General features: G+C 32.9%; 1 protein-coding gene across 1 annotated transcript in view; it reads right to left on the reverse strand.

The window, feature by feature from the left end:
* The window catches only part of RNF17 (ring finger protein 17), a 119,175-nt gene that overhangs the window by 63,193 nt on the left and 28,106 nt on the right, over positions 1-27,876 (reverse strand). Inside the window, exons 11-16 of the mRNA XM_051986619.1 lie at positions 26,133-26,219; positions 25,139-25,297; positions 9,569-9,758; positions 8,716-8,887; positions 6,830-7,020; positions 5,675-5,816 (exon numbers count right to left, since the gene is read on the reverse strand). Of these exons, the coding sequence (XP_051842579.1) occupies positions 5,675-5,816; positions 6,830-7,020; positions 8,716-8,887; positions 9,569-9,758; positions 25,139-25,297; positions 26,133-26,219 (941 nt within the window). The remainder of the gene's footprint in view (positions 1-5,674; positions 5,817-6,829; positions 7,021-8,715; positions 8,888-9,568; positions 9,759-25,138; positions 25,298-26,132; positions 26,220-27,876) is intronic.

Genomic DNA, 27,876 nt, shown 5'->3' on the forward strand with positions numbered 1-27,876 from the left:
CATAGTACTACTATGAGGACTCAAATTAGATACTATAATTATAGCAAAAATTATATAATTATAAGAACTTTTATTATTACTATTGACATTTTAAAATTCTAAGCAGATATATTCTTGTGAGATGCACTTAGTCCCTGGCAAAATCCATTATTCATCTCTTTTAGACTATGCTCCAGAAATCCAAACCCAAGATTACAATACCATTTTCTCAACTTTTTTATTCCTCACATCTATTTTTCTTACGAACATATAAGTTTCTACAGAAACAATGATGAACACACCGTCTATATCTCAGGTCTTCTGTTTCTTAGTTAAGACTTCATAATCTTTAGTCTGATATTCCAAATTTATTATTTGAACTGTGAGTCGACCTTAAATAGGGAACAGTCATTAGGCTCGACAAATGCAGTCATCAGAGAACAGTCTTCTCAGGAGTGACCTCATCCTTTAGTCTACTCAAATGACAAATCCTATTCCTCTACTACAACTTAGCCATAGAGATGGCCATGCCCTTGATCTTGCCATCACCCATAAGGTGTTTCATTTCCAAGTTTATGGACTCTTTGATTACACTCTCCTCTCTTCCTATTTCCATTCCTTAGATAAATCTGTTAAATTCTATACATTTGAAACTCCTGGTCCTATTGCCATTAGTGCCTTTCTAAATCCCAACTTTAGATCCCCATTATGTCTTCTTCAATTATGCTTATATGGTAAAGAAAACTAGAATAATAAGAAAAGACATGGAATCTTGTTTTTATTATAAATACATGCTATATAATCGCAACTGTGCCCCCACAGCAGAAATGGATCCTTTTACATCTCTATTCTTATCCCATTTATCATCACTGGCTGCAAATAAACCATTTCTCTAACCCTCTTTACTTCAAGGCCCCCCACTCCAGGTAATTTGCTGAGCATACCCTTTCTCTCTATTATCTCATCACTCAGTTGTGTTCCCTCTTATTTTTCATCCATCTTCCAGGAAGAAGTGGCCCTTCTCTTTGCCACAATGAATTCTTCAACATATATTCTTAATGATATGGCTATCTTTACTATTAGCTTATCTCCCTTACAATCCCTTCCCCAACATCTTCTATCTTTGCTGAACAATTATTTCTTTCCTTATTGCCTACCATCTCTCCTATCTTTAAAAAAAAAAAAAAAAAAACAACACACTTGATCTTTTCATTCCTGCTAGCTACTATGCTATATCTTTCCTTCAGCTAACCTCCTTAAAAGGTTCCTCCATTTCTTCTGTCACTTGTTTCTAAACTTTCTGCAATCTGGCATCTACCTCACCTTCACATTTGTTATTTAGTTCAAGTGTTCACTGGTCCTTGTAATTTCTTTGTAAATTTAATCTTTTTTCCCCCCTCAATTAACAGAAATTTATTTTCTCTTCCTCTACCTCACACCCAATGGAAATAAAGTTTAAAAATAAAACTCTTGTAACAAATATGCAATCAAGTAAAACAAATTTCCACATTGTGGCTATGTCCCAAAAGTATTCTTCAATATGCACCCTAAATCTGTTCTACTTTAAGAACTGGGTAGTATTCTACATCATTGGTCTTCTAGAGCCATGATCACTGAATTGATAAGAGATCTTAAGTCTATCAAAGTTGCTTATTTTTAAGAGTGCTATTAATATTGTATAAATTGTCCTCCTGGCTTTGCTCACTTCACTGTCAAAAGGATTCTCAAACTGTCCCTTTCATTATTTCTTCCAACACAATGATTTTATTACAACACAGTAATTAATTACATTGATATGATGTGTTCAAAGAAATCCAAGAAAGGAAAAAAAAAAAACTGGAAATGAAGAAGTAGTCATCACTTGAAAAATATTTTGGAGTCTAGTAGTAGTACTATTGGGTAATAGGATATGAAAAGTTTAATAAACTCTAGGCAAATTACAAATTATTTTCCAAAATGGGTAGACCAATCCATAGTTCTACTATTATTAATGTGCTTGTTTTTTCATATGGCTATTGAGATTTATTTTTTCTATAGAAAACTGACTGTTCCAACTTTTTCTGATAAAGTTCTCATTTTCAAACCATAAGAAGAATTGATTCAAAGTTCTAAGAATAACAGCCAAATAAACAATATAGAGAAGAAATGCACATATCCATATAATATAAATGATATTTTCTATCTACATGAAAAAGTATCTTGAATAATAGAGAAATGAAATAAAAACTCAGATTCCACCTCACAATCATCCAATTAGCTACACTGATAAAAATGGATAAGGATAAATGTTGGAGAGGAGACAAAAATCCTCACAATGATGCACTGCTGACGTGAATAGATTAAGACACTGCAAAAAGTTAACTTGTAATTAAATCTCCCAAGTTATAAAACTATGCATATACTTTTGAGTAAAACTGCTTTGACTTGGAACATATATGTACAAAAATATTTACTATAGTCCTTTATGTGGTTGTAAATAAATAGAAATTGATATGGAATATTACTGTTCTATAAGAAATGACCAATAGGATGATTTCAGAGAAGCCTGGAGAGACTTACATGAATTGATGCTAAGTGAAATGAGCAGAATCAGGAGGTCATTACACACAGCAACAAGATTATACGATTACCAATTCTGATAGACGTGGCTCTCAAACAATGAGATGATTCAAACTAGTTCCAATTGTTCAGTAAGAAAGTCAGCTATACCCAGAGAAAGAACTATGGGAAATGAGTGTAGACTACAACATAGCATTTCTACTACTTCTGTTATTGTTTGTTTGCATTTTTGTTTTCCTTCTCAGGTTTTTTTTCCTTTCTTTCTAGATTCATTTTTCTTGTACAGCAAGATAATTGTATAAATATGTATACATATCTTGAATTTAACATATACTTTACATATTTAACATGTATTGGACTACCTGCCATTTAGGGGAGGGGGTAGGGAGGAAGGAGGGGAAAATTTGGAACAGAAGGTTTTGCAAGGGTCAATGTTGAAAAATTACTCATGCATTGTTTTGTAAATAAAAAGCTCTAATAATAATAAAAAAGAAAAATATTTTAATAAAAGAAATAGAAACTGAGACACCTATTAATTTGGAGACTAAATGGTATCTCTATTAGAGTTAATGGGATGTAATTGTGCTGCAAAACGAAGAGGTCTCAAAAAAGATGTACTAATATATAGTGGAGTAGAACTAGGAGAACAATTCATATGCTAATATCAATAGCGTAAAAATTAACAATTATCAAAGATTTAAAGACTGACCAATGCAGTGATCAAAATTCCAGAGGACCAATGATGAAAATTGTTACCCAATTCAAGAGCATTAAGAATCAACATGCAAAATAAAATATTTTTGTCATAGCAAACGGGAAATTTTTTCTGCTTGACTATTACAATTTTCTTTTCTTTTCTTTCTTTCTCCCTTTTTGGGAGGTTGTAGGGGCCATGGAATAGGGGAAAAACATTTGGTAATTTAAAAACTGCTTGTTTATATCCTGTAATGATTTATTAATTGTAGAATGTCTCCTTCATATTAAATAGTCCCTTATAGTTTAATAGATTTAGACCTGGAACCATAAAGGTTATCTAGGTCAATCCCCGATTCTTACAGATGCAACAAATATTTTGTCTGAGCCTTTAGATTCCTCCCTGCAAAATCCTAAGACTTTCTCTTCATAATGAAGCCCTTCGTTATTTTTTTAATGTGATTTCCTTCTTCCTAATAATCAGGAAAAGCATTACTTGAGCCTTTCATTTCCAGAAGACTGAATATGTTGCACTTTCAGGATAGATGACATGAACATAATACAAAGATAAATATCATACACTTCATATTTTAAATAACTAAATTAAAGCATTTATTGTTTACTATATGCCTGGACTGTACTGCCTGCTGATAGTTCCTACTCTCAAGGAGCTTACATTCTATACAGAAAGAATAAAAGGAAAGAGCAAAGAGGAATAAAAAAGAAAAAAGGTACTCCTTGTGGGGACCAGGCAGCAGCTACAAAAATAAGACTTGGAGCTAAGGTAGAAGCCAGTAAGTGAGCAGCATGGGCTGTGTTTTTTCATGATGGAGCAGTTCCAGGCAGAGATTCCAATTACTGAGTTACCTTCAGGGAAAAGTCATCCCCACGAAGTCAGCAAGCCAGGTCGAGCTGGATGAAAGTGAAGCAGTCTGGCATGTAGGCAGAACATATTGGAGAGTGATCCACAAGTGAAAAGTGAAGAGGACTTCTCATGGTAGTTAACAGGAAGGGATTCATCAATCATGACGTGGATAAGAATCGTTTCTAGGGGACCATGCAGGTACAGAGATTTATGCATGTATTACAAAACTTCTTGCTCTCCAAACCTATTGCAAGAGAGATCTTCAGCACTTTGCTGTTCTTGCTAGTGGCTACCCTGGAAATCTGCTGGAGTAAACTGCTTTTGGGAGTAGTTAATTTCAGATTTGTCAACTCCTTATTATCACCTTAGCAGTTCCAACTTTCTTTCTCTTATCTTATTAACTAAATTCTTACCATGTCTTAACAACTTCCTTCTCCTCTTCCATGATTTCTTCTCTTCGAGGACTTTCCAATATTTTTCAGTAATATATGAGGCTTTAACCAGGGAAGCTAACTTGACAAAGACATTTGCCCTTATCATGGAGTAAGTACAAAGCTCAAATGAAAGAATAACTCCAATAAACACATTTTTCCAGATACGTGGATTTACTTTGTAAATAATACTACTGACGCCATAAAATTCCTCAATGAAAATTATAGGATCTGCTCAATGAGATCTTTGGTTGCTCAAGATAATTCATATTAAAAAAAATCTACTTAGGAGTCTACACAGAACTAAACAAATAGATGATGAATGCATATTTTCCAAGTAATAGTTCATTAATACAATGAACAAGTTACCAAGTTACAGATAGTATGTTAGTATGTAATGTAGGAAGACAGTAACGGATCAAGAATTGAAAAGGAATTAGAGTTAACTGAGTTTTATTTGAAAGTTTCACAGCATTATTTTTGACTCATTATTATCATTTTTTTTTTTTTGCTCCAAAGTTTTTTTTGTTATAATCATAGAATCTTAATGTTAGGACTTTAGGAATTCATTAATCCAATTCCTTCATTTTATGAATGAAGAAACTGACACTCATAGAGGACAACTGTTTTATCCAAAGCCACATATATAATGTCACAATTAGGATTTAAACTCAGGTACTCTAATTTCAAATTTGGCATTATTTCCACTGTCAGGATGCTTCCTCTATTGGTCACAATGCAAGAAAAGCAAAGTTTTTAGTGGAACCAAAAATTTAATGACTCAAAATAAAAATATTATACTAGTGAGTATAAAAGATACAACAACATACTGTCATTAATGACATGTATGGAAGAATGGGGTGTAAAATGTATCTGGAAAAGAAGATACATGTGTTAATACACAATGAAAGCAGGACCAGAGGTACGGTCCTGAAATCAATGAAATAGAGAAAATTGATCCTGTGTGGAAGACAGAAGAAGATATGGACTAGAAGCAGACAGTATGGGTGAGTTGTAATTTGCACTGATGTAGGCAGTACCCATAATGTTGACTTGGAAATCTCAAAACTGGATACTCCTATTACATATGTTCATTTATCTTTTGGAAACTGAAATATCATTCCCCAAAAAGGCTCTAGATACTTACCAATTGAAGATAAAAATCAGAAGGATTATTTATATGACAAACCACCACTGACACATTTGACAATTCTTTTGGTAATACAGGTGGATGGTATCTTAAAGTCATATTCTGTTCAGATGGAATACTGGGTGACTGTGACCTAAACCTAAGTAAAAGCACAATCAAAGTGTAAATAAATTGTTAAGGTAAAAATACCCCGCCCCCGCCATTTCTATTTTCTAGTAACTATCTCTATAATTTCTTATGAAATTCATGGACATTTAAAGCCTTAATTATTTAAATAAGCCAGATAATTCTCAACTTGTTAATTTTAAATGTTAATTTAGTCCTTCTCTTCGATTCCTATTAAGAGATTTCACTATTCTACTTTAATCTTAAGCTGAATTATATACTAGAGATAAAAGTTTTGGCCTCAACAAAAACAAAAAATTTACAAGCATGCATTTGAAGACATCTACTATTATCTACACTCTAAACATAATAATTTCTAAGTATCAGCTGATGTGGTTCCATAGTTTCTGTGATTTATTCTGTTTTCCTTAAATAAATCAGCCCTTTACTGCTTCAAGTAGTGACCTTAAATATTATTCATATTCTCTATTTATATATTATTTAACTTTAAAACTTACTTTTAAAATAATTTTAATAATAATTGCTTTAAATAAGCACTTCCTGCTAGCAGGATATCTCGTACATAATTGAGGGGGAAAGGAAGGAAAAAACTCAAGGGTATATAACCAACATCACAATAAAAGATGGAAATAATAAGACCAGCTTTTTTTTTTTTTTTAAGACTAGTAATTTAACTTAATTAAGATCTGTGGAAATATGTAGAAATACAGAATTTTATAAGAGATTATTGGGTGCACTAAAGAAAATATCTGCATTTTAAATTTTTATTCACATTTTGAATCATAATGCACTGACTTAAACTACGTTTTCCCCATTTCTTGTAGTTAATAAACCAAATAATTTTAGTTTTTATAGTCACAGAATGTGACTAGAGCAGATGATAGATAGTACATTAGACCTATGCAGAAGTCTGAAGTAGACTTTTAAAAATCATATATTCAAAAAAGCCAAGAAGTTTTTCAAGATTAAAAAATGCTATTTGAAAAGTCCCAATCTTAAAATGACTTATCTTCTTAAGATGCATACCTTGCTAATTCCATAAAAACTAATGCATCTCTAAGAGATACTGGCATATCACTGCTTATTTTATTTGCTGGAGGTTTCTTGAGATCTACAATAAGTACACCATCTTCTTCTCGAAAGACTTTCATAAGAACAGCTTTGTTGTTTACCATTTTTAAAAATTCCATTTTAACTTCTTCTCCCCAGCCTTCATTCTATTGAATAAATCATAATCAAAAGTCAATTTAAGTATTATAATACTGTTATAACAACACTCTCTCTGATTGTAGTTTTTTTCTCTACAGAATGTAGAATGTAATCTTAAACAAAAGTATCAGATCACCAATTTAAACATTGGAGGAAAAAAAAAAGCAGTTTCCATTAGGAACCAAAAGATAACATTACGATGTTTCTTATATCAAGGCTATACTAACAGAACTATCCATATCAAGTGTTGCTTTTATCACCATGGCATAGTGGAAGAAAGAAGGTCTGGGATGGACTATATATCATGGATTATTTTACCTCTCTAAGGGTCAGTTTCAAAGACAGATTACTCCAGGTAATATGGATCAATCATGAAGTCAGAAAGACTTGGGGTCAAATCTTCTGAAATACTTAACTCAGGTAACTTTCTAGGACTAAAAATTATAAATAAACCACACAAAAATTACCAATCTTAGTGTGAATATTCTATGTAAAGCAAAGGAAAAAGTGGCCATTTTTTGAAATGACCCTCTTAGAAGGTGACAAAGTAATAAAAAGTGAGAAATTCCACATTCCTTTATCTTGGTCTTTTCATTACTTCAGTCCGTGCTTCTAGGCTATTGTAGCAATTTCTTTTTTTAGCTATTAAGAAGAAATTCTACTTTAAGGCTGAGATGCAAACTGGTTCACCTACAAGGTAAAAAGTTAGCCATAGTTCTAGATAAGGGATTGAAATGATTGCCCCCTTGGAGGGGGCCCAGTTTTCTTGACAGGAGTCTTATTGTAGCCATATGCATTCGAATCTGTCTTAGGTGTTTGTTTCTTTCTTTATATTTCTCCTGACCTATATAAGAGCAAAATGTAGGTGCTGTGGTGAAAACAACAATCAATGCTTGCTCTACCTATACTTTACTGGATTGTGAGAAAAATACTCGGTAAAACTGTAAAGGACTATTTAGATGTGAGCTATTTCGTTATACAAATTACAATACAATAAGTGTAAATTTAAATAAACTATCTGAATATCCTACTTTAAAAAAAGGTTAATAATTTATAGAAGCTCTGAAATGAGACCCTAGTCCTCCTAACATAAAGACCTCTTTACTTGTTATTACTAATTACTATTTGCTTGCCCCTCATTTTCTTCATAAAAGGATGTATGGAATGGATAAATGGGTAAATGAATGGATAAAAATCACTGTAAGAAGGCATTATGATCAAGAATAAAACTAATGCTTTGGAAAGAAGGAATATTCAATTCCTCAAATGAAGAAAAACTTTGAGAATGGGAGTAGTGAAGCAAGCTTATCATGACTGACACCAATTGTTGATGGTTAACTTTCAGATGAACCATGCATGATTAACAATAATTAACATTATTAACAAATATGAATTATATTTCAAACTAATAAACAACATTTCATACTATTGTATTCCATGGTTGATTAAAAACTAACTCAATTTTATCGATTATTTGAAAAGCATTCTGTACTAATTTTGAGAAATAAAAGCAAAACTGAACTTGATTTTTAAAAAAATCGGCTCCTGCAAACTCAGTATATAAGTTTTTTGTGCATATTCCAGTTCTACTGCTTACTCTTTTAGAAAAGACTGATTCATATGTAATATTTAAAAATTCTTTTAACCTAAGAGAAACTATCCTTAATAAATACTAGTTAATATTTGTTGATTTATTTACTCACCGAATTCTGTGGAACAATATCCTTTAATGAGCATGGCAATGCTAATGGATGGAGATCTCCTAGCAGTGCTTCAATATATGAATCAGGCTTTCTTATAATCAGACATAGATCATTTACCACTAAATGTTGTAGAGCACCATGTCCTGGTCTAACTATGTGGCCATCACCAACCCTAGCAAGAATTTAAGCAATATTATTAGAAATAGTGATTTAATCCTGAACTTTTACCCATTCCCAAAACCTATGCTTAAAATTTAGGAGAATGACAGTCATTAACTCCAATTTCCTTATTTTACAAATGAGGAATCTGATTATAATAGAAGGACATGACTTGTGTGAGATCCCACAAATAGTATGTAATAGAGGTGGGCTTTGAACTCAGGTTTTCTGACTTCAAACCCCATATTCTTTCCACGATACCAAACTGTCTTCCATTAAAAAACAGAAATGGCTTATTTATGGGGATCAAATTTTGATTTGCTTATAAAAACTGACCAATGACTTTACAATGCTACGTTTATTGTTTAATTCACAACAGCTCCATGATAGTGACAGTTCTCATAGAAATATTTTCTGCTCATTTTTAATTGATGTAGGACATTTAATACCCAAATGGAAAATATCTTTAACTTAATTATAATTTAAAATCATATTCCACTAAACAAAAGTTCTTATTTTTAATAGTAACAAATGACTTTTACTAATCTATTAAGAAATAAAAGAATGAGGAAAAAGTAAAGTAGTTCTTGAGAGGATGTCTCTACACATAAATATTTCTCACCTCTTGTTTTTTCCCCCAATTTATTCAAGTAGAACACAGACACACCCACAAAAACAATTAGAAATGGCATACCCTGAAACAGTTAAGACTTCAGAATTCCCAAAGTCTATCATGAAAACTTGCATCAGTGCAACATCCCGGATTGGGTATTTGTTAAGACCACAGGGTTTCCCCACATTTTTATTTTCAATAGGAATTAATTCAGTGATAGTTCCACGACACCACATTCCGTTTTCTATACTGTTGATAAATATCTTTGCACCTAAAGTGATGGAAAAATATATCAAACTTAATACCAAGACAAAAATTTTTAAAAGGTATAAAATCTTTCACATGAGTTAGTTTTACTCTATCACGGATTTAGAAATGCATTTGTTCATTTAAGTTTCATTCCTTGCCACTCAATTGAGATCACTCTCTTCAAAGAGAAGGATTTCATCATCACTAAATCCAATGACCCTTTTCTCAGTCTTCGTTCTTCTTGACTCCTCTGCCTCTGTTGAGCACATTCTTTCACCTTCTAAATACCTGTTTCTCCTTGGATTTTGGGGGGATTAATTCTGCCCTATTTTGACTTTCTTTCAAATTGATCAGTTTGGAAGCTTCCTTTGCAGGATCATACAATGTGTTACTTTCAAATTAGGACTCTTTTTTGGGCTCTCTATAGTCTCTTATTAACTTTAATGGATTCAATTATCACTCAAATAAACATCCCAAATCAGAATATCTAGTTCATCTCTTTTCAGAGCTTCAATCAATCAGGAAAAAGGTATTAAGTTCCTACTATGTGCCAGGAAATACGCTAAATGCTAAGGATAAAAAAATAAATATAAAAGTCTTTGCCCACAAGTAGCTTACACCCCAACAGTGTAAACAATATATATACACCTTAAATATATGTAAATAGAAGGTAATTTAATGGAGTTAATGAACAGTTGAATAGAGAAAGAAAGGCAGTAAAGAAATAAAAGCCTCCCAAATGGAGTTGAACACTGAAGAAACCTAAAAACTCAAAGAGATGGAGGTTAAGAAGTAATTAATGTCAGGTACAAGAAACAGTAAACAAAAGAACACAATACAGTTAACAAGATGATTGTATGATTATTAAGTGTGATGGATTTGGCTCTTTTCAACAACACGGCTATTCAAAGACAATTCCAAAAGACTTGGGATGAAAACTGTCATCCCATCCATAGACAATCTGGATTGAAGCAAAGTATTTTCATAATTTTTTTTGCCTCTCTCATGGTTATTTCCCTTTTGGTCCGTTTTTTACTTGTACAACATAAAAAACATGGTAACATGTTTAAAAGAATTGCACACATTTAACCTGTATCAGATTACCTGTCTTGGGAAGTTGGGAAATGAGAGGGAAGGAAAAAAAATTGGAATACAAAGTCTTACAAAGGTGAATGTTGAAAACTATCTCTACATGTATTTGGAAAAATAAAATATTACTGAAAATTAAAAAAATTCCAGTATGTACAAAAGATGGCATATTGTTAGGCATAAGGAAGAACAAGAAAATCAACTTGGCTGGTCCATCATGTGTGAAACGAAAAGTACCAAGCATGGAAAAGTAATTCTAAACAAACTGTTAATACCTTTAAATGACAAACCAGTTAATTGGCTTTTGCAATTGGTCTAGGTGTAGGATACCTGAACAGGGTAATAAATGAATGGTGAGAAAATGGATTCATGAGTTATTGTAAAGGAAATAGAATACATAAATCTGTCAACTAAGTGAATATATTAAATAAGGTGAAGGAGAATGAAGACTTGATGAATCCAAGGTTACAGACCTTAGAAATTTGGGAGAAAAGCGAGTTCTGCTTCTAATACAATGAATTATAAATATGAAATATTCAGTTTGAAATGGCCAAGAAAGAGTACAACTGGAACTCAGAAGAGACTAAAATTAGATATAAAAACCTTGAAGTCAGCTATAAAGAGCTTTCAGTGGTTCCCTAATGTTTTTAGATTTAATTCTACTTAGCACTCCCCTCAAACTGCCTTAAAAGTAAAACAAAACAAAACAAAAAAGCTTTAAATCCTTCAAAAACTGGCTTCAGTTTATCATTAAGTGAATTTTACTACTCCTTAAGGAGTATACTCCAGTAAGAATACCAGTTTTGCTTTTCCCTAACACATGATGCTCTAGCTCACGTTTCTGGTCCTTTGTATGAGCTATCTGCCAATTGTGAGACATTCTCCCCCCCTGCACTTTTAATGAGAAAATCCAGACCCTTCATCTTTACCAATGTGAACTATTTTCTGGTATTTTCTACTTATTTTTGATGTCTCTTTCTATGGCCATCTCAACTAAAACAGGAAATAAATTGTTGTTTTTTTGTTATTAAAAAATGTCTTTTGGACTGTTGGCCATCTTTTCTACTCCTCTCCCTGAGTTTGGTGGGGGGGTAGAGTGGGGTGGGGTGGGGAGAGAGACGCTTTCACTTCATGTCTATATTAAATATTATCAAGATCAGTAAAGTGTTCTATTATGTCCTTACTAATATTAGTTCAATAAACTGTTTTTGCCATTTGTGTAATCCCTTTTAGTTTAAAGATCATTTTCCTTGATTAAGAAAATAGAACAGACTGGGAGGACTGAGTGTGGATCACAACATAATATTTTCACTTTTTTATTGTTGTAGTTTGCTTGCATTTTGTTTTCTTTCATTTTTCCTTTTTTGATCTGATTTTTTTTATGCAGCATAATTGTAGAAATATATATAAAAATTGCACATGCTTAACATATATGGGATTATTTGCTATCAAAAAATGGAAGGGAGGGAGAAAAAACTGGAACACAAGGTTTTACAATGGTGAATGTTAAATTATCTATACATGTTGAAAATAAAAAGCTTAAAAAAAGTCAAGTAGCATTATTTTCTTTATCATTAATACTTTAGTCATCCCACATACTTCTGATTCTTTTTCTCCAGTATAGTTAAAAACATACCATTTTTCTTATCCCTATTAGCTATCTTCATGAAAACCAGGGGATTTTGAATTTTTTTATTCCTGAGTTACCTATCCCCACAGAATTGTAAGCTACAGGACCCTATTTATTCTATTCTTTCTTTAAAAATTTTTTGAAAGGTTTTCTTTACTAAATCTAACACATTATCTAATGTGTTATTAATGCTATTTTTAATTTTCATTTTCTCTCTACACAAAGTCTAATGGGGAGCATCAGAGCCAAAGTAGACTTCCTTCTCATTGGTTCCTTCAACTTTTAAGGAATGAAATTGATATCACTGATGCAATTCAAAGTTGTCTCCTTAAAAGATAGTGAACATTATAACCAGTATGCAAATAACCTAAGTACCCATCAACACTCAAGCCTCTCTGTCAGACTGAACAATCCCTTTATTTTCTAGGAACTATATTCTGTCATATTCTCATAGTATCAGTTCTGTTCCTGCTCCCATAGAGGTCAACATCTAAATACTTTCCCTTTTCTTGTTCTAACATTCCCTTGTGAATACAATGTCTATCCTATCTCCCCTTAAATCCATACATCCCCCCCTTTTTTTTTTAAATACAGTATATATTTCCAAAGCCCTATTTCAGTCAACCAAATCTCAGTGGCACATTCCTAGGAGGTCAAATATGCCCAAGATGTATGAACTTTAGGAATGTTTTTTAGGAATCACTGAATAAGTCTTGAAAGAAATCTATCTCTTCTGGCACATATGCCCTGAGAAACCAGCAGATCTCTCACAAAGTGATATCTTGGCAGTTTCAACAGTGAATTAAAAAATAACTATTCATTTTTTCCTTCCTCTGACCTCTACTAGATAATTCTGCCAAGAGCCTCAATTGGACCCTTGTTGCTAGTAGGCAATCTACTTCCTATTCAACTCACCATCCCACTCTTCAGAGGCTCTTCCAAATATTTATATCTATCTTCAAACCTCCCATAACTCCCCTTTGCCCTATTTTTAGCTTAGAACCTTGTTTCACATTTTACAGGAAAAAAACAAAACAAAACTGAAAGCATTTATTGTGAACTCCTTCCTCATCTCATCACTCCGGTGCCTTTCAGCCACTTTTTCTTTCAGCTGTTCACATGATGAAGCGGCCTTTTTCCTTACCAATTTGTTCAATGGCTAATTTGTTCAAATAATGCCATTTGATTCCATCTCCTCCAAGTGCTCTATCATCCCCATTCTTTCATTTATTTTCAATCTCTCTTCCTCTACTGGCTCTTTTTCTATATACACATGTGTCTTCCATTCTGAAAAACTGTCACTTGATCCTCCCATCCCTGAAATGATCCTATTTCTCTACTGTCCTTTATAGCTAAACTCTTTAAAAAGACCATCTACATTCAGCACCTGTTTTCTCTCCTCTCATTCTCAACTTCTTATATTCTCCAAAACTCCTTTCTCCAAAGTTACTAATGACCTGTAAAGAGCCAAACCCTTTCCTAATCCTCCTCCTCCTCGATTTCTGCATCTTTTGACATTGCTGATCACTCTTTCTTCCTAGATTTAGTCTTTCTTCTAGGTTTTCAGGACACCATTCTCCCTTCATTTTACTCCTATCAATCTAACTAACTGCTCCTTCTCACTCTTTTGCTGGATTCTCCTTTAAATAATACCCTCTAATTGTAGATGTTTCAGACTTCTGTCCTGGATTGTCTTCTCTCTATATACCAGAGTTTCTTAAAAATGACCCTGAGGGGGCAGCTAGGTGGTGCAGTGGATAGAGCACTAGCCCTGGAGTCAAGAGGACCTGAGTTCAAATCTGACCTCAGACATTTAACATGTCCTAGCTGTGTGACCCTGGGCAAGTCACTTAACCCCATTTGCCTCAGCAAAAGTAAAAAAAAAAAAAGAAAGAAAGAAACCCTGGATAAAAAAAAAATGACCCTGAGTATATAAAATAGGTATACAAAAATTAAACATTTGCTGATAATAAATTATAACTTCATAAACCTCTCCCACTCAATTATATGATGCCATATGAGGTTGAAACCTACAGTTTAAGAAGCTTTTCTCTATGCTGTAGTCATCACCTACTATGAATTTAATTATTATTTCTATGCTAGTAATTCTCAGATGTACCTTTCCTGATCCAATCTCTTTGATGACTTCCCATCTTATGTACTCAACTGCCTTTCAGACATTTTGAACTGGCTGTCCAATTTACATCTTAAATGCAATTAAATCTAAGACAGAACTCCTCCAAAACTCTTTTGCTCCCTATTATTGCAGAGGGCAACACCAACTTTCCAGTCCTTCAGGCATATAACCCAGTAGTCACCCTGAATTCTTTGTTCTCTCTGACCTCAACACCACTCCAAATCCACTCTGTTCCAGGGATTGTCAGCATCTCTCAAATTATCTCTTTTTTCCCCCTTATAATGCCATTGCTACTCTGGTACAAGCCCTCATCACCTTATGCCTATACCCTTGCAACATTCTGAGGGTGAGCTTGTCTGATTCAAGTCTCTTCACTTAAGTCTCCAACCATTAAAGTGAATTTTCCTAAAATAGAAGTCAAATTCTGTCACACCCCTAACTCAAATTCAAAGCTCCTCTAGGCCCTGCTTGCTAGAATTTCTATTGGTCTTATATTTTATTCTCCATATGCACTTTTTCACACTGACACTAGCATCTAGACATTATAATCTAACCCATCTAGACATTTTCTCTGGTCTCCCATGCCTAGAAAGCCTCCTCTGCTCTGATTAATTACTAAATCACCTGGCTTCCTTTAGGTCCTATCTAAAATTCCACCTACTGAGAGAATTTCTTAATTCTTCTTTTCAGTGTTTTACCTATTATTTCCTATTTATGCTATATATAGCTTACTTTGTATATATTTGTTTGTATATTCCCCTATGAAGATTTTAACTTCTTTGAGGACAGGAACTCTTGTCTCTTTTTGTATCCTTAGCATTTAACACAATGTCTGCCTCCAAGTAGGCATTTGATGTTTATTGAACTGAATTACAGAAGACCCCCTATGGATTCATGTTATCATTCTTTGGAACACAAGTAATTTCCTCCTCCCAGAAAAAGCTCTAGCTGCTCCTCTTCAGGAAAAGCTACTACTACTTAGTTGCAAATATTCAATAGTCATCTTTCCCTTTTTCACTCACCCCACTCCTGATTTGTCAAAATTCCATGTCTCTTTAGATCATTTTTATTGTTTTTACACTAAAATATTTCTTCATTTTTAAAAAGAAATTATTTCCCTTTATAACTTGGGAAAGTGGAAAAAAGCTAGTCAAGCCCTTTTAGCTTATGTCCTAGAAGGGAGACCAGTCTGTAGTGACACGGATAACAGTTATGTGGCCCTGGCAAAAACAAACACTTCGTTTTATGCAGGTGCTTGCAGATTTCTATTTGTTCTCCATGACTGTGATTTGTTCCCCCTTGTTTTTCTTGCTATTTGTTCTCTTGGGAAAATGCTGTGGTCAACTGTTTCTGGGTCCTTAATGTCACTTTCAACTCTGGAACTTTGACAAGTCTAAGAACTCCTCTCAGGTTTTTCAGCTTGATCCTTCCTCTATTTTCTTTTCTTTCTTTCTTTTTTTTTTTTTTGCTGAGGCAATTGGGATTAAGTGGACTTGCCCAAAGTCACAAAGCTAGGAAGTGTTAAGTGAGACCAGATTTGAAATCAGGTCCTCCTGACTTCAGGGCTGGTGGTCTATCTACTGCACCATCTAGCTGTCCCCTTCCTCTATTTTCTTCTCTTTGAGGTGTACTCTCCCTTTCTTTCCTCTTCAAGTCAAACCCCCTTCTTGCTCTTTCAGCCTAGGCTCTTCTTTCTCCTTCCATCTTCCCAAGTATTCCTTCCCTAAATTAAATCACTGTAATTCGAAAAGTGTTCCAAAGTCACCTTCAAGATCTTTCTTCAACTCGTCTTTCTTTTGCTCCTTCTCTCATAACTTTTCACCAAAAGATCTATGTAAATTCTAAGTTCACCTTAGTCCTAACTGAATGTATGACCCACAGAGAACTTACATCTCTCATTTTGTTTTTCATCTGTAAAATTAAGGACTGGGCCTAGATCATATCTAAAGCTTTGTCCCATGCAACCAAAGCATTATTACTTAAAGAAAAATTTCTCAATGTTTCTGTCAATAAAAGATATCAGATCATACAATTAAAAAAAAAACACCTAGAAAAAGAACAAATTAAAAATCTCCAATTAAATAACAAAACAAAAATCCTGGAAAAAATGTGAGATTAAAAAAAAAAAAAAAAAACACCTTTCTGAATACATAAAAGTAGGATTGCTTTTATTTTTTCTTAAAAAATAAATAAATAAAAAAGATAAGCCACTGCTTAATTTCATTTAAATAAAAAACCAAATTGTTGGTATCAAAAATGGAAAAAAAAAAGTGCAAGTACTACCACAAAGATGAATTTAAAGCAATTTATGGAGTAATTCTTTCCAATTATATGTCAATAAAACTGACAATCTAAGTAACTTACATGAATATTTACAAGCATATGAATTGCCTAGATGAACAAGAGGAAAAAATATTTAAATAACCTCCCATAAAGAGAAATTGACCAAGCAATAAATCAGCACTGAGAAAAAAATCTTTTAGACCGGGTAAAGTTCCAAGTAAATTCTACCAAACATTTAAAAGAACAATTAATTCCATTACTCTATAAACTACCTAAAAAAATAAACGAGTCATACACCAAATTCCTTCTATGATAAAATAAGATTGATATTTAAACCACAGAAATCAACAGGAAAAAGCCTTTAGACCAATTCTCTAATGAATATTGATGCAAAAATTTTAAATAAAATGCTAACAATGAGATTATAGCAACATATCCCAAAAATCATATACTGATTAGTTGGGATTTATATTAGAAATTAAGGGCTGACATTGGTCCAATATTAGAAAAGCTATAAACCAAGATGACCATATCAAAAACAACCAAATATATCAACAAAAAAATCATATATCAATAGAAGAAAAGCTTACAACAAAATACAAGTCCCATTCCTATTTAAAAATATTAGAAGGAGAGGATTCTGGGAAAATAGTGGAATAGGTTGGTAAATTTCAAGCTCTCCAGATTTCTTCCCAAAAATAGAACAAATTTGGGCCTCAGGGCAAACTAGTGCAAAATCAATTAGATATGAGGCAGAATAAGGTCCTTCTGATACAACCCAAGAGACCTAAAGATCCTGGGTTAGGGAATAACCTGTCTGAAGTGCAAACACCTCTGGGCTAGCTCCACAAAAACATCAAATGGGGACCCTTAGAGCTACCTAGGTGTGGCTGGAGCCTCAGCAAGAATCACAGAGACTTTCACCTTCCTGACTGTTTATGGAATTCAGGTTTGAGTCTAGAAAAACTGAGGGAACCTCAGCTGATTGGGAATGCCAGGCCAGCTGTGCTGCTGAGAAGAACTGGCACTCAGTGCAGACATACTGCTGTGGCTATGGGCACCTGCAGTAGAGGGAACTCTTGGGTTTGGGATTCCTGATCAGAGTAGAGAGCTGAAGACAAGCTTGAGGGCACCATGTCCCTCCATCCCAGGATTAGAAGTGCTTACACTAAGACCTCTTATTTAAAAAAATAAACTGGCAAAGAAGAAAGCCCACCATTGAAATATATTAAGGGAACAGGGAAAACTAGGATTCATGTTCAGAGGATACTTGTGTGTGGGGAGGGAAGACGTCTACTCCAAAGAGTAACGTGAAATGGCTCCTCACTCAGAGAGAATTTACAGAAAAACTCAAAAAGGCATTTAAAAATTAAATGAGAGATATGGAGGAAAAACGATAAATAAATAAAAGCCATGAAAGAAAAAGAAAATTGTGGGGGGGAAGTCAACTAACTAGAAAAAGAGGTACATAGTCTTAAAGATGAAAATAATTCTTTGAAAATTAAAATTGGGCAAGGGTAAGCCAGTGAAGCTATGATAGACCAAGAAATAAAAAGGCAGATTATAAAGAATGAGAAAGAAAAGAAAGTAAAACAAGAAAAATGAGAGATCTGAAGAACAGATCAAGAAGAGAAAATATAAGAATATTATGGACTGCCTAAAAGTTGTGACCAAAAAGAGAACCTTGAGGAATGCAGAAAATAATGCAGGAAATAATCCAAAAAGATTGTCCTGGAGTGATAGAAGATGAGGGGAAAGTAGAAATAAAAAATAGAAAAAATCTACTGATTACTACCTCAAAGAGATTTTGTGGAAAACACACAGGAATTATTATTGTCACATTTTGAAAACCTCCAGATCAAAGAAAAAATTTTGCAAGAAAAAAAATTTCAAATATGCTGAAGCTACAAATAAAACTGTACAAGACTTACCAGCAGCTACAATAAAAGATTGCAGGTCTTGGAATCATATCTACCGACAATCAAAAGAACTAGGCCAGTGGCCAAAAATATATCCAGCAATATTTTCTATAATTTTGAATGAGAAAAAAATGAATATTCAATGAACTTGCAGATTTTCAGAAAATTTAACATATAAAAGCCAATAGCAAAGCTCAATTTTAAGGAACTCAACATGGACAAACTGTAAACATGGACAATTTTTTTTTTTTAACATGGAAACGCTATATGTTTAATATTCACATCAACAATAGGTAGCTCAAAAGAAAGACTGATGGCAGAGTTAAAGTAAAAATAATAATCATGTTATACAAATGAGGTAACAGAGGAAGAATAGTCACTGAGGCATCAGACAGGGGAGGAAGGCTTGTAATTCTGAAAACCTACTCACATCGAGAATGGGTCCAATAGGCAAAACCTCATATACCATCAAGGATCTTCAAAAACTATCAAGAAATAAGGGAAGAGAGATGGGTGGATGGGGAAGCAAAGAATGAGGGAAGAAGACAAAGGAGGGTAAATTATGGAGCAGAATTAGAGTGTCGGCAGGGGAGTGAATAAGTGAATGAGAGAGAGAGAGAGAGAGAGAGAGAGAGAGAGAGGGAGAATGTGTGTGTTTCTACATACGTATACATAAATATATCTTTTCTTAACTGCAGCTTGCTTAGAGTTGATAGGACTGATGAAAGGGGAAAAAAAGTAAATAAGGTACGCAGCAGAGAACCAAAGAACAATTTACAGGAAAGTAAAGAAAAAATGGTAATTTATGAATATAATTTCTTATACTAATATATCTATATATCTATTGATATATAGATATGTATCTACAGACACACACACACACACACACACACTTTCTTGAATTTGGTAATTTGTTATGTATTTCAAATTCTCCCTGATGTTCTGCTGGGCACATGACAATGTTCTCTTGTTTTGCTTTATTTTGTTTTAAATTCCTTTTCTGTTTTTCTTTTTTTCTTACTGTGTTTTCAAATAAAATAAGCTTTAAAAATATATACTTTGCTCAAACTAAAAAATACTAGAAAGCAAAAGAATAAATGGAGTTTTTCTTAAAACGATAAAGTGTCTAAAACTAAGAATAAGCATTATCTGTAATGGAGATAAGTTAGAAGCCTTTCTAATTAGATTAGGGATGAAGCAAAGATGTCCATTAATTATTATTCAATACTGTTGTAGAAATGGTAACTATAGCAGTGAGATAAGAAAAATAATCTGAAGAATATGTAAAGAGAAAATTATCACTCTGAAAATGATATAACTAGAAAATCTGAGAGAAATAAAATCTAGATGAAATAATTAACTTTAGCAAAGTTAAAGGATTGTAAAATAAATTCACATAAAACAGCATTTTTATATGCCACCAACAAAAACAGATAAAGATAGAAAGTCTGTTTAAAATAACTGCAACAATATAAAATGCTTGGGAGTCTACCTTCTAAGACAAACCCAAGGACTATATGAATACAATTACAAAATACTTTTCATACAAATAAAGGCAGATAATTACTCATGGGTAGATCGAGTCAATAAAATGACAATTCTATTTAAATGGTTTATTCAATACCATATCAATCAGACTAACAAAGAATTATTTTTTAAAACTAGAAAAACAACAAAATTCACCTGGAAGAATAAAATGTCAAGAATATCAAGGGAATCAAAGGAAAAAAAAAGTGAAGGCAATCTAGCAGCAGCAAATTTCAAATTATATTATGAAGAAGCAATCGTCAAAACAATCTAGCTAATAAACAGTGATAGATCAGAGAAACAGGTCAGTTATGTAAAACACAAAACTAAATTATCACTGTAACTTAGTATTTGACAAATGTAAAGATCCCAGTTATTAGGGCAAGAATTCACTAGCTGACAAAAATTGATGAAAAAACTAGAAAGCAGTGTGACATGAATTCGATGGTGAAATAGGGGACTTTCAATCATTTCTATTAAGAAGATCAGAACTAAGCAGAAAATTTTACCTATAAACACAGGACTCGAAAAGCACAGAAAGGTAAACAGGAAAGAAAGAAAGGAAAAAAAATATATATATATATAAAAAGCTCAAACTGTTAACATCCCTAGATGGGAATGTGATACTTGTCACTCTTGAGAATTATATCTTTTATCAGGGTAGTTAGAGGGGGCATAGGTAGATAGAGAGTATGAGCATAAAGTGCTCAAAGGTAATGATATTAAAAGAAAGACATTAATGGGTAGGAAAAGATTGTACTGGGAGAAGCAGCAGCAGTAGGTAGAAATGGGACAAATTAGATCATGTGAAAAGGCACAAAAGCCCAATTACAAAAGAGGGAAGGAAGGGAAGGGAATGAGCATTATCTGAAGCTTAATTGCATTAGCTTTGGCACTCAGTTGGGTATAGAAATTTATCTAACCTATATAGGAGGAGGAGGAGAAAGGGGAAAGAAAAGGGAAGGAAAAAGAACAAAGAGAAGGGAGGACAGATCAAGGGCAAAATGAGTTAGAAACAAAATACTAAGAGGGACAGGGTGGAAAAAGAAAAGTATATGTAGAGGTGAGAGGATAGAGAGAAATACTGGTAATAATAACTAATAATATAGATGATATTTATAACTGTGAATGAGAATGGGGTGAACTCTCCCATGAAACAGCAGCAAAGAGAGTGGATTAAAAACCAGAATCTTATAATATGTTGCTTATAAGAAATACTTTTGAAACAGAGATACATACAGAGTAAGGGTAAAAAACTGGAGCAGAATTTATTATGCTTCAGCTGAAGCAACAAAATAAAGGGTAGAAATTTAGATCTCAGATAAACCAAAAGTAAAACAGTTCTAATTAAAGGGTACCACAATAAAGTGGTATGGACACTAAACATATATGTACCAAGCAGTACAGCATCCAAATTCTTAGAGAAGTTAAGGTAGTTACAAGAAGAAATAGAGAGCAAAACTATACTAGTGGGGGACTTCAACCTCTCCCCTCTCAGAATTAAATAAAGCACAAAATAAACAAGAAAGAAATTAAGGAGACTAACAGAATCTTAGAAAACATATTGATAGACTGTGGTAGAAAACTGAAAAAGATAGAAAAGAATATCTTTTTCTCAGCAGTGCATGACACCTACACAAAAATTAACCATGTATTAGGACTTTAAAATCTCACATTTAAATGCAAAAAGGCAGAAACAGTAAATGCTTCCTTTCAGATCATGGGCCAGGGAAAGACTAAAAACCAATTGGAATTGAATGAAATTAAATAATCAAATTCTAAAGAAACAATAATTTCATCAAAGAGAATGACAATAATGAGTCAACATACCAAAACTTATGGAATGTAATCAAAGCAATTCTTAGGGGAAATTTTATATCTCTAAGTAGTTACATGAATAAAATAGAGAAAGATCAAGGAATTGCCTATGAAATTAAAAAAAATTGAAAAAGAACAAATTAAAACCCCCAATTAAATACCAAATAAACCCAACAAAATAGATAAATCTTTGGTTAATTTAATTAGAAAAAAGGAAAGGAAAAAAAAACCAAATTACTAGCAACAAAAAACGAAAACTATGAACTTACCAAAGAAGAAATCGAGACCTATTTTGCCCAAACGTATGCCAACAAATCTAACAATTTAATTGAAATGAATGAATTTTTACAAAAATATAAATTGCACAGATTAACAAAAGAGGAAATAACTTAAATAAGCCAATTTTAGAAAAAAAGAAATTGAACAGGCCACAGATGGACTTCCTAAGGAAAAAAATCTCCAGAGACAAATGGATTTACAAGTGAATTCTACCAAAACATTTAAAGAACAATTAATTCCAACATTATGTAAACTATTTGGAAAAATAGACTAAGAAAATGTTCTGCTAAATTGCTTCTATGACACAAATATGGTGTTGATACCTAAATTAGGAGAAGCCAAAATAGGGAAAGAAAATTATAAACCCATCTTAATGAATATTGATGCAAACAATTTAAATAAATAGTAAAGATTTGTCAGCAGGATAATACACAATGACTAAGTAGAATTTATACCAGGAATGCAGAGCTGGTTCAGTATTATATAAATTATTGACATAATAGACCATATCAATAACAAAACTTACAAAAAGCTTTTGACAAAATATAACAAGCATTTCTATTAAAAACACCAAAGAGCACAGAAATAGAGTTTTTCTTAAACTGATAAGCAACATTTATCTAAAACCACCAGCAAACATCATTTATAATAAGAAGCTAGATACATTCCCGGTTAGACCAAGGGTGAAACAAGGATGCCCATTATTACGACAATTATTCAATACTATACAAGAAATATTGCTTTAGCAATAAGAAAAAGAAATCAAAGGAATTAGAGTAGGTAATGAGGAGATAAAACTAGCACTCTCTGCAGAGATGATAGTATAACAGAAAATTAATCAAATCTATTTGAAACAATTAATGGCTTTAGCAAAGTTGCAGTATATAAACCCATAAAAATCACCAGCATTTCTATATGTTACTAACAAAATCTAGCAGCAAGAGAAATTTCCATTTAAAATAACTAGAAAAAATAAAATATTTGGGTGTCTATCTGCCAAAATAAATCCAGCAACAATATGATCAGTTACAAAACACTTTTCACACAAATATAGTGAGATCTAAATAAATGGGAAAATACCAATTGTTCATGGGTAGGCTGAGCTAATTTTTTTTTAAAGGACAATTCTACCTAAATTAGTCTACTTGTTCAATGTCCTATCAAACTGCCAAAAAATATCACAGAACTAGGAAAAAATAATTACAAAATAAGGTCAAAAAGGGTACATGGTTTAGGTGTAAAGAGTGATACTATAAGCAAATTAAGAACCAGAGAACATTATGAAATTTGAAATGGATAATTTTGATTATATTAAATTAAGAAGTTTTTGCACAAACAAAATAAGATTAAAAGAAGCAGAAAGCTGGGAAAAAATTTTTTACTGCCAGTGTTTCTGATAAGGGCCTCATTTCTACAATATGTAAGTAACTGAGTCAAATTTATAAGAATAAAAGTCATTCCTCAAATGATAAATAGGCAAAGGATATGAACAGACAATTCTCAGATAAATTAAAACCATCTATAGTTATATGAAAAAACGCTCCAATTAAAACAACTCAGAGAATACTACACACCTCTCAGATTGGCTAAGATGACAGGAAAAGATACTGATCAATGTTGAAGGGAAAGTGGGGAAAATTAGAACACTAATGCATCGTTGATGGAATTGTGAACCGATTCAACTATTCTGGAGAGCAATTTGGACCTATGCTCAAATGGCTATAAAAGGCTGCATCTCTTTGATCCAGCAATGCCACTGCCAAGTCTGTATTCCAAACAGGGAAAAGGACTTCTATGTGCAAAGATGTTTGTAGCAGTGGCAAAGAATTGGAAATGAATAGATGCCCATCAGTTGGGAAACAGCTGAATAAGTTATAGTATATGAAGATAATGGAATATTTATTCTTCTATAAAAAATTATGAACAGGCTGATTTTATAAACTGATGTCAAGTGAAATAAACAAAACCAGGAAAACATTGTATATAATAACAGGAAGATAGCAACAGGATCAACCATCACAGACTTGATTCATTTCAGCAGTTCAGTTATCCAAGGCAATTCCAATGAACTTTGAATGAAAAATACCATCTGCATCCAAAGAGAACTGTGGAGAGTGGAGAGTAAATCAACACATGCTATGTTCACTTTTTCCCTTTGTTTTCTTTTCCTTGTTGTTTTTCCTTTTTGTTCTGATTTTTCTTTTCCAACACAATTTATATGGAAATATATAAAAAATGAATGCACACGTAGAACAAAAATGTTTTACATGTAACTGGGGAAAATAAAAATAAAAAACAACAAGAATGATAAAAAATCTAGGAATAATGTATAAAGAATGCCACAGTAAAAGTGCTGTATAAATAAAAGGACAATACATTTACTGTTTTTCTTTATAGGTTCCACTTAATTGTATTATCTTCAAAAATATTTCCTTCACCATGTTCTAAGAAGTTGAATAATGTTATATTTCCCTTGACCATTTAATAATTTTTCAAAGTCATCTATCATTTGAAAAGTTTACAAGTATATAGGATATGTTAATTAATCTAGTTATATAAATATAACAAAATAATATTTATGACACTACTATAACCTTCCTACTGTTTAGAAGCAAAACCATTATATTCAGAGATTCCTTTACCTATCAGGTCAACATTACTACACTGAAATATCCTTGACACAAAAATATTAACATTTTTGAGTAATATTTCTTAATTACCTAGCTCCAAAATATCTGAAGGACTGAGGTATAGACTCTTGTTGCAAAAATGGTTCAACTTCTTTTCCAATATTGTTGCATTTTTTCTTTGTGAATACTTCCGAATATAAAAGTGGCAAGGATGTATTACATGGCTCACAAAGACTAATTCTAGAGAACCTGCAGAAGAGAGTCATCACACAATCTAAATGAATACGATATAAGTTGGGTTCTAATTAATGAACCTTACAAAGAATAATTTACAATGGCATTTTTCTAGAGAAATTAACATTCCAATCTAACAGTTAGGCATTCTAAAAGATGTTAAAAAAAAAAAAAAGAAAGAAAAAAAGAAAAAGAAAAGAAAAAAGGCTTCTAGCACAACACATGGAATACTTAGAATAACATTTTTCAGCCTTCTGAAAATATGGTCTGTTCACAATTGATCAGTGGGTATTGGTTTCAAAGGTCATTCTAAGTCAGCTGTTTGGAAGTTAGAACACATTTTCCTTTTAAAACAAGGTTACAACACAGTGATATTAGTGACTCATTATCCCTAAACAAGCCTAGTCAAACCAGAAATGAACAGTAGAAAACTACTTTTGCAATACCAGTATTTTAAGCAAATGGAAAAATAATATTCAAATAAAGCATGACTCCTTTGACCCCCTTACAAACTGCAGTTTTAGACAGAAGAAAAAGTACAGAATTGGATTGAGTAATTTCAGGGAATTTCTAGATCTTTCAAGAGCTTCAGTGGTTGACAACAACGATTATAATCAATTTCATTTCAATGCATGAGACTTGGCCTTATTATTCATATATTTATCATATATAACTTTTGGGGGGCATGGGGTATCAAGAAGCACAGATACTGGACAACAGCTGATACTGAACTAAGTGGCAAACACCTGGTTCAGCCTAGTCTTTTGCTGTTCAACATTGCTCAAAAGAGGTGCATACTGCAAATCTCACAAAGTCAAATATATATATATAGACATTGCAATTAATTTACCTGCTTTCAGTCCAAAAGGTGCTGACTTTTTCTGCAAAGGTTTTTTTTGATGTCTGGGAGCCTCCATTATATGCTCTATAAAGTATGCTTCAAGAAAATAAGAAATAAACGTAATTGTATTCATCTTGTTAACATGAACAATAGCACATTAAAAACTGTACCTGAAACACAAGACACCTTGCATAACAAAGTAAATGCATGATGGATTCTCCTAATTTGCAAGAAATTCTTAAAGCATTTTAATGGTAGAGTGTCATTTAAAGTTTCACTCTGTTCTGTGTCATTTTGAAATAATGAACTCTAAAGCATTTATTATATGCCAGGAACTGTGCTAGGTACTAAGAATACGAACACAATGAATAATTCCTCTATGGATGAAGTTTACGTTATATAAATAAATCAAATAAGATATAAGATAGTTTGAGAGGAAGGATACTAGTCATTGGGGTAATCAGAAGATGTAGAAAATGTTTATATTAGATCTAGAAGGAAAAGAGGAATTCTATGAGATGAAGAGGGAGAGGATTCCAACTATTGGAGATAGTAGTGCAAAGTTATAGAAACATGACTGGGAAAGCCATGTGTGAAGAAGAGAGGAGACCAATTTAGTTGGATCATAAAATGCAAAGGTGACAATAATAATTAAAGCTGGAAAGAGGTTGAGACTGCAATGTGAAGAACTTCAAAGGCTAAACAGAAAAGTTTAAATTTGATACTAGAGGCAATAGGAAGCCAGTGAACTAGGGAGGGAAGGGGCTTTCATATGGTCAGCTTTGCATTTAAGGAGAGAATCTTTGGCAGCAGTATGGATAACAGGTCTTCCTGCTTCAAATATCTCCCCATTCCAGGGTATTAGGACGCTGTTGCAGTAACAAATGAGAAACAAGGAAGGCCTAAAATAAAGCTATAGCCATGCATGCAAGGAGAAGAGATAGGGTTAAGAGATGTTGTGAAGGTAGAAAAGGCAAGATTTTGTAATGGATTAGATAAAGTAAGTATAATGAGGAGTATCAAATAATTCTGGGATTATAAATCTGACTGGAAGAATAGTAGTGTCTACAATAGAAATAGTGAAGTTTGAGGGGAAAGATAATGAGTTTCAGCTTTCTCCATGTTGAATTCCAGGTATTTACATAACATTTACTTTAAAATGTTCAAAAGGTGGTGCAGGACTGAAACTTAAAAGAGTATGGGATTAGATAACAGATTTGTGAGAAATCTGCATAAAGATAATAGTTAACTGTACAGAAGCTGATGGAGTTACTGAGATAGCACAGAGGGGAAAAAAGGGCCTAGAGTAAGACCTTGGGAATACAACTACAATTAGACAAGCCTGATAGGGATAATGTGCCTGAAAAAAAATACTGAGGTAGGAGAAGAAGAGTGACACAAAAACTCAAAGAGGAGAGAAAATCAAGGAAGTCAACTGCATCAAATATAGCAGAGTTCAAGAAAAATGAGAATTGAGAAAAGGCTATCAGATCTGGCAATTAAGAAATTACTGAAGAGAGCAGATTAAGTTGAACAATAAAGCTGGAAATAAGGGATATGCAGTGAATGAGAAAGTAGAGGCCTGAAGTTTAAATAACTGTCAAGGAGTTTCGCTGAGAAAGAGAAGAGAAATATAGGACAACAACTTGAAGATAAATAATACATAACAAAAAGGCAAGGAGGTAAATAGAGCCTAGTGAAATGTTTTAAAGGATAGGGGAGTTCTAGGCATGTTTGACGCTAAGGAAAAAGG

This window comes from Antechinus flavipes, chromosome 3 (genome assembly GCF_016432865.1).
Source record: "Antechinus flavipes isolate AdamAnt ecotype Samford, QLD, Australia chromosome 3, AdamAnt_v2, whole genome shotgun sequence".
Taxonomy (NCBI): Eukaryota; Metazoa; Chordata; class Mammalia; order Dasyuromorphia; family Dasyuridae; genus Antechinus; species Antechinus flavipes.